The 8,920-nt window shown below is 34.6% G+C and overlaps 1 protein-coding gene and 1 pseudogene across 1 annotated transcript; one reads left to right on the forward strand and one right to left on the reverse strand.

The window, feature by feature from the left end:
- The first annotated feature begins 1,339 nt into the window (after positions 1–1,339).
- Positions 1,340–4,311, forward strand: LOC110671978 (protein arginine N-methyltransferase 2). The gene is made up of 3 exons (XM_021834616.2): positions 1,340–1,705; positions 2,072–2,467; positions 3,863–4,311. The coding sequence occupies exons 1-3, from the start codon at positions 1,432–1,434 to the stop codon at positions 4,174–4,176; spliced, it is 984 nt and encodes a 327-aa protein (XP_021690308.2). The 5' UTR covers positions 1,340–1,431; the 3' UTR covers positions 4,177–4,311.
- Positions 4,312–4,928: 617 nt separating this feature from the next.
- LOC110671977 (subtilisin-like protease SBT1.7) lies at positions 4,929–8,287 on the reverse strand (annotated as a pseudogene).
- Positions 8,288–8,920: the final 633 nt, after the last annotated feature.

Consider the following 8,920-nt stretch of genomic DNA (forward strand, 5'->3'; position numbering starts at 1 on the left):
TTTAGATAATTTTTCAGTTAGATTTAGAAAAATGGTAAATTATTTTTTTTAAAAATTATATTAATATATATATATATATAATTATTCACTAGAAAATTTTTTATAAAATTAAAACATATATTTTATAAACATTTCTTATATTTAAATTTTAAAAATTTTAATAATGATACTTTAAAAATTGCTACGTGATATATGTATTTTTTTTTTACTTTATTTATCCTTTTATTACTATATGTCAACTAAAAAATAATGAAAAAAATCTATTAATCAACTTATTTTAAAATTTGTACATATAGCCTTAGAAATGGCTTTATAAAAATGTGTCATATAACTTAATGAGATTATTTAAAAAATTGCCATGTGACATATCCTAATCTTTTAAAAATTTTAAATTCCTTAAGCTTACAATTATCATGTTATATATTTATAAAAATGAATTACTTCTAATTAAATTTTTACTTAGATTAAAAATGATAAACTATTTTTTAATTATATATATATATATAAGTATTTAATAAAAAATTACTCATAAAATTTAAAATTTTAATTTTAAAAGCATTTCTTATTTTTAAAGTCTTAGAATCCTAATAATGATATTTTAAAAAGTCAATGGCATGACATTTTTTTGCATGACATTTTTTTTTACTTTGTTTATTATTATATTACATATGATTATGTTAGTTAATCTGAAAATAATTTATTAATAACTTATTCATTTATCAACACTTGAAATTATAATTAATTAAAATTTTTATCAAAACAAAATTTTATAATATGATTCTAATAATAAAAAAATAAAAATAAAATATTTATAAAATAAAAATAATAAATAATTCACTATGACTATTTTTTTTTCTTCCAAACACAGTTTTATTTAGAAATAAATTTTGTGAAATTTTTGTGAAATTGATTCATTACAAATAAGGTTAGGATGTTGTTTGATTTCACTTATAAATTGATTCAATCAATTTATAAATAAAAAATTATAAATAAATTAATATTTAATTTAATTTATAAATTAAAAAATTATTTAAAATAAATTACAAATCATAAATAAATTACACTTACTTATAATTTTTTTATTTATTTTAAAATTATATTTTAACTAATAAAATATTATATAATCTTAATAATTTTTTAAAATATAATTACTATTTTCATTTTAATAATCACAATTTATTTTAATAAATTAAATTTTAAGCACTTTTTAATTAAATATGTAAATTATTTAAAAATTAATTTAAATAATTTTATCTAATAATTATTACTTATTCTTAATTTAATTTATAAATTAAAAAATATATTTTAAATAAAAAATTAAAATTAAGTGGCCAGCAAATAACAGCTGCAAATCCACTTTTCCAATTTGTTTACGCTGGACAGTGCAGAGCAGGCAGGGTTTCACTGTGTCAATCCAGCTGAAGTGCAGTCATGGACGAGTGCGAACTCCTTTGCGAGGCGTCAAGGAACGGTGACATAGAAAAGGTGACAGCTCTCATAAACTCCGGAGCCGACATTTCCTACTTTGGCAACGACGGCTTCACTCCGCTCATGCACGCGGCCAAGCTCGGCCACGCCGCCGTCGTCAAGGCGCTTCTGGAAGCCGGTGCCCCCTGGAACGCACTCTCTCCTTCTAATATCTCCGCTGGCGATTTAGCCATGGAGGAAGGTCACCAGGAGGCCTTCGAAATTCTCCTCAATGCTGGTACGCTTCAATCATTTTGTTCCGTGTCAATTAATTCAATTCGATTCAATTCAATTCTAGTATGGTCGATTTGGTTATGGAATTGGAATCCAGGAATTTATTGAAAAATCCTATCATTTCACAACTGATTTCATTTTTCTGAAATGCCAATTTTTTTTTTTAATAAATAAATTGAATTCGTTAGTAATTTGAGAATTGCCACAATTGAACTGAATTCTAGCGTTCATGTGGCTTCTACACTTTGTTCTATCTTTCTAAAGAATCAATTCAATAGTTAACTCATCAAATGAGTTTCATGACTTGGAAAATTGATTCTAAATGGGTTTTCTGTCTTGTTATAATTACTAAATCCCTGTAATCATGCAGGAATTCAATCTGAGTTGATCTTAGGAACCATTGCAAGGAAGGAGAATGATAATGGCCATGCTAATGGGGATTACTTGGAAGATAGGGTTACTTTCAGCGAGGATAAGCTGATGGACTCTGATAGCAAAGCTGTAATGATGGCCTGGGAGAAACCACTAATGGAGGCACATGCCAAGGCTGTTTGCTCAGGAGGTGGCCACATACTAAACATTGGGTTTGGAATGGGCCTTGTGGATACAGCTATTCAACAATACAATCCAACTACTCACACAATCGTAGAGGCGCATCCAGAGGTCTATGAAAGGATGCTTGGCGCTGGTTGGGGCAAGAAAGATAATGTAAAGATAATTTTTGGCCGGTGGCAAGATGTTCTTTCTCAGCTTGAAACTTATGATGGTAATTCAAGATTTTCTGCTTTTTAACTATGCATACATTTGTATTGGAATTTACTCCAAGCATGTTTCAATATGAATCTTATAAGTTCAAAAGATTTCCTTCGCTAAAGTGCATCTTGTGTCTGAGTTTTGTTTGTATGAAGCACCTTGGAACCTTATGGTTTCATTTGAAATGTATCATTTGTAAGAAAAGAGTTTAATTGAATTCTCATAAAAAAATTAAATTCTTTCATTCCAAACATGAGAATGGAACAAAAAAAAAATCAATTGAATTTTTATAAGATTCTACATTCCAAACAAGGGGTATGCGATTTATGGAAGGAAATGCATGCTTTTTTTTTTTTTTTTTAATAAACAAGTCTCTTTCTGTGTGCATTATTTGAGAAGCATAGGCTACAAGAAACACTGAGGTAATTAGTTTCCAAATTTTTTTTAACACTATGAATGGAAGTAGGCTAGAGGGGATTAAAATATTGAATGGAATGTAAATGGACATTAGTCTCCTTACCTTGTTTAGGAGTTTATTTTATGGTTTAATGGAAAATTAATGGTGGTTAAATATTTACATTTAGCTCCAAATGCCCTTTTTTCTTAACCCCAAATTTGTGGTCAAAGGGTTTATCATAAAGTTTTCAAGTACTTTTATATCCATTACCCTCTATTTTCTTTTATATCTCCCAAACAAAGTAAGATTAGTCATCCTTCTTTTACATCTCATTCCAGTCCCTTTACCTTTATTGACTTCTTTTCCATCACCCAGAAAAAATCCCATGCAATGCCTAAAGAAGTGCACAATTAATGGGAAGTCACACACTGTCAAATCCCTATATGAACATTTTTTTTATATTTTTTTCATATACATGTAATGTCATATGTTGTGTCCTTGAAAGGATGCTACAATTAGACTCATATCTGGCAATGAGGTAATTAATATATTACAATTTGAGTTTTCAACTGTCAATGGATAAGTGTTTTCTTGGATAATTGCCCTTCTATAAAGTGTTGTCTTGAAATGTTATTGGCCTTTTCTTTGTTTTCTCAAATGAAAAATGAACAAACAGTCGGATAAGTGTTTTCTTTGACAATTGCCCTTCTATAAAATGTTGTCTTGAAATGTTATTGGCCTTCACTTTTGTTTTCTGGAATGAAAAATGAGAGTTATCTTGTGACTTGAGCTTCCAATTCCTGGTATTACTTTTATCTTATAATCATTATACAAGTGTTTTTTGGATGCTTGTCTTTCCTATGTAAGTGTTTTCTGAAAATTTTATTTGGCTTATCTTTTGTTTTCTAGAATGAAAAATGAGAGTCGTCTAGTAATATGTGCTCTCCAGCATGCTAGTGCAGCAATCTGCTTATAGAATAACTGATCCAAATATTGGCTTAATCTGTGCAGGTATTTTCTTTGACACATATGGAGAGTATTATGAGGATCTGAGAGGGTTCCACCAACGCCTTCCTGAGTTATTGAAGCCTGGAGGAATATACTCATTCTTCAATGGACTTTGTGGAGGTAATGCATTTTTCCATGTTGTTTACTGTAATTTAGTTTCTCTAGAACTAGAAAATTTGGGCTACCACACACAGTTAATTCCCTTGCCTGTTAAGGATTGTTTGGAGAAAGAAGTTTGGGAAGGTGTGAGACAAAAGTATTGGCAGCTTGATACGTATTACCTCCCCGTTTGTCAGTCTGTACAAGATTCTGAATGATAATCTTATTAAGCTGTCACTTTTCTCCTCTTTTAGTTAGGGCTATTGAATATTTGAATTATAGTTGGTGATTCAGTATCTTTGAAACTTCTATTATCCATCATTGTTAAAGAGCTTGTTGGGTTGTTTACTGCATTGGATGTTATTAATTTGAGCTTATGGTGGTATTGAAACTTGCTATGATTGGGTCGAGAATGAATTTTAGCCCACCATACAAAGACAAATGTATTAGCTAGATAATAGATACATTAATTGTTTTTGCTATGAGTTTACTAATATTACACGAGTTGTGTTCGATTTTGCTGACATTAAATTTGGAGAGGGCTAAATATGATGAAAGTTAGAAACCTGCAAGAGAGTTCCACAAGCATGCTTAGAGTTAAGCCATAGGTTCTATGTTTCAAGTCTCATGTCAACTAGAAAAAGGACACAGTTGCTAATTTTACCCTACTGAAACAAATGAGATCATCATTCTTTTTCACACTATATGCATGGCTTAATGTTCTTGCATAGTTCTGTCAGCGTACATCAGGTATTGGCCGTGTGGCCACTATTATCAAAGCAGCCATTAGGCTCACCACCAAACGAGTACGTGAGTATGAGCATATTGGCTTTCTTGATTGAATTTTTGTCGCGTGAAATTAAATTTCGCTTCACCAACGACCAATAGAGCAATATATATGGTAGAAAGTCTGTCAAATGCCGTTCTTCTTTAGATACGAGGATACAATATCATTGAAAGAGAGCATAAATGAAAGAAAAGAAAACAAATTCAATCCGTGTAAGTATGGAATTATGACTGAACTTCCATTGTTGGGGAACAACTTTTGCATTCAATTGCACTAGTTACTAAAACTGGGTTATAAACAAGTAGAATTTAACAATAGCTGCGAACAAGCCAATTAGCAGCTAATAGCATCAAGATTCCATTCCTCATTGATAGTGCTTTCGAAGATTCAACATTACCTTAGACAATTAACTATCCAAGCATCAAGATCTTACTTTAGCATAGGAATATTAAAATCAAATGACCATAATTAACAAAAACATTCGCCATTCTCTCATCTGCGACACAGGAGTAAACATGTTTAGTGAAATCGGATCCCTGTGAAGTAACTTAGTCATGACAAATCAAATAAATGGTAAGGATTGTTCAACAGCTAGAATCCTTTTGAATTGTTTAGATGGTGATTCCAGGTCATGAAAGACTGAAAAAATGTAGGACTGAAGGATGAAGGGTACATACAAGATTTAAGAAGCATGAGATATGACTAGAAATCCATTTTAAGTTCACGTACAATTCATTTCTTGGTCTTCTGCACGGTTATTTTTCCTTGACCCATGATCATCTGAGAGTGACATTACAAACACAACAACTGGCTATTGCTGGCTTAGTTGTTGGAACATTGGAAGGGAAGGCAAAAGACTTTCATCACACAAATTCAGGCGCTTGATGTCCTGTAAAATAATATTTCATTCATCCGATTTTTCAAGATTTTGTTTATGTCCAGCTGAAGGCTATTGGACTCCCGACAACATGTTTCCTACTTGACCATTCCAGGTGAGCGAAGCTGGTGGTACCAGATGGCATGGAAGTAGCAGTGAATGTCACCGTGTAACTCTTTTTCTCATATTGTTCACTGAAATTAAGTGATTGCGGCTCGACCAAGATATTCACTGATGGAGTTTCAGAAGATATTGAAACCTTATACGTTGCTGGAGGCGCGACATTAGTCAAAGTCCTGGTGTATTTTACAATGCTTGTTACTCCGGCACCACCTCCTTTCCCTGAAGCAGTTTGGAGAGGAACAGAGAGATGGGTAATTGAGATCACCCAGACTGTATTTCTTGCTTGGGTCGCAGGTGAAGTCTCTGTTTGTGGCAAGCTTAATCTGTGATGAACTATAGTTTAATGCACAGAGGAAGCCTAGGTAGTCCTCAACAGTGGTATCATAGACAAGGCCAGGATCAAGGGCTGCAACTGGATTTACATATCCAGCACCATAATCCAATGGCGTTGATGGTTGCCCAGTAGAGACATCTAGTATGGTTTTCCCATTTTTGTATTTTGTGTAGGCTGTGGTCATGAGGGCGGACCTAATGGCTCCTGGGCTCCAATCAGAGTGAGCAGCCTTGAGGAGCGCAGCTAACCCACTAACGTGCGGACAAGACATCGATGTACCAGAAATGATATTGAAGGTCACCCGCCTGGAGTCGTCTTCTAGCCCAGTTGGACCAGCTGCACCAGTCCATCCAGCTAATATATTGAGTCCTGGAGCTATCACGTCTGGTTTGAGTACCTCTGGGGTGACTGGATTTGGACCTCTAGAACTGAATGCGGCTACCACTGGTGAAGGCTCAACTCCTAGACGTGTGCGTCCAGAAGCAATTGTGGCAACTGGCTTAGGATCAGAGAAGGCATAATTCTTGATGGCAGCTGCGCTGCTTTGGCCCATGGCAGCTGTTGCCAGAATATGTGAATCTGCTATTAGCTCTTCCCCATACAACTCTGTGTTTGCTAAAATCATCCCTAAGCCACCAGCATGTTTCACTTCCACACCCTTTTCCACCCGACTGTTCCCCCCTCGATCACATATCACAATTTTCCCAGAAACTTTTGCAGGAATCAAAGTTCCTGACATACAGAGAAAACCACTTGTCGAATTACTCACATTACCTGCATAAACCAATGGCATCAATGAATCAGATAATGCATTTCCATGATAAAGTGATGCGCCTGAGTAGTTCTTCCCATTTCCAAGGGTTACATAGGCTGGAAAATCTCGGTCCAGTGTTCCAGCACCTACAGTGGTTATCCAAGGGGCAACATTGGACAAGCTGCCCTGACTTGGTCCATCATTTCCTGCTGAACATGATACCAGAATTCCATGTGCTGTTGCTGTGAAAGCTCCAATGGCAACAGTATCTCTATAGTAATCAAAGAGTCCTCCCCCAATAGACATGGAAATGACATTCACACCATCTTCGACAGCCTTGTCCATTGCAGCAATTATATCAGAGCCAAAACACCCACCAAGCCAACACACTTTGTAAGCTGCTACTCGCGCTTGTGTAGCCATCCCACGTGCTTTCCCAGTAGCATAACCGAATAGGCTAGCTCCTGAAACAGCTGATCCAGCTGCTGTAGTTGAAGTGTGAGTTCCATGGCCATCATCGTCTCTTGGGGACTTTGATTCCATTGTTTCATCAATAGGTCCAAATGCTGCTTCATACCCTTGTGAGAAAAACCTTGCTCCAATTAATTTCCGGTTACAGCTTGATGAATTAAAGTTCTTGCCCGTCTCACACTCGCCTTTCCAGGTACTTGGAGTGGGTCCAAGACCTTTGTCATCGAAGCTTTTTAATTCTGGCCAGACACCGGTGTCTAGAACTCCAACAACTACCTCACTAACCAAGTCAAATTCAGGGAGGACAGCATCACTTTTACCTAACCCAAGGAACTCTGGGGTTCGAGTAGTATGCAGCTCGTATACCATTTCAGGCAGGACAGAGAGAATTCCTTGCTGTTTTTCAAGTGATTCAGCTTCTTCAGGCGTGAGTCTTGTGGAAAACCCATGGATTACATTGTTGTAAGTGTAAAGCATACCAGCAGATTCTGATACTGATTTTAAAGATGAATCATACCACTGGAGGTGATCATCAAAACTCGCTGGCATATTAGATTTGTCCATGCGAATTATGTAAGTCCTCTTGGATTGCAGGTTCTTCACTTCTGCTATCACATTCACATACATGTAACAGAAGCACAGAAGTGCTGCCATCACTTGAAACCTGAAATTCACCAACTTCATCTTCACACTCTTATCTTGCCCAACCTCAGTTGGATAGTTCAGGCAATTTAGTGAGTCGCTTCTAATGGTATTTTTATTTGGAAACTGCAATGAGAATGGAAATTTAAGGCTTGCATAGGACTAAGAGATATTCTGTTGGCTTCTAGCTGACTAATGCATTTCCAATTGTAATATTTCTGATTGGGTAGGTCACCACTGAGGAGATATTATATTATGCACGAATGGATGGATCCTTGTCCACTGCAGGTCTGAAAGTGATTAATTTGAAGCAGTGTGATGGATACCGTGAAGCCTATCAAAATTGGCATTGTTTTTATACGTTGTTAGAACAGACGTGCATGGGTAAAAGCAATAGGATTTTCAAATACATAACGATGGCTGCTTATTTAGGTTAAGGTTATAATGAATTTATTACATCTCTCACTTGTTGGATTCTAACTGTAAAAGGTACTGCTCTCTTTTTGCTAATTGAACCACGTATTCTTGCCAACACAGCAAGGGTGACTTTGGCGTATTGGTAAAATTACTTTATTAAATCATAAAATAGGTTTTCTATAAAGCAGAGATAAGAGTGCATATAATAACTCTTCTCAAAGTTTACATATGTGAAATATTCTGTATACTAAATTACTTTTTTATTCTTGCAAACACAATTATAATTCAACACACTACCATATATTTGAGTGCGAAAATGTTCTGAAATCAAGTTGCTATTTATTTCGTAAAAAATATTTCCTTACAAAATATTTTTCAATTTTTTTAGCATTGAGGCACGAAAATATCAAAATTAACGATTCCCTTGTGAACAAGGAAAGTTAATATTGTAATTAAGAGTAAATTTGATTCAACTAAAATTTAAAAGTTGAACGAAATAAATAATAAATTTACGTGGATGAGATTTAAATAAGGCCATTTTGTAGCCTTAATAAAAA

The sequence above is a fragment of the Hevea brasiliensis genome, chromosome 2, assembly GCF_030052815.1.
Source record: "Hevea brasiliensis isolate MT/VB/25A 57/8 chromosome 2, ASM3005281v1, whole genome shotgun sequence".
Classification (NCBI taxonomy): Eukaryota; Viridiplantae; Streptophyta; class Magnoliopsida; order Malpighiales; family Euphorbiaceae; genus Hevea; species Hevea brasiliensis.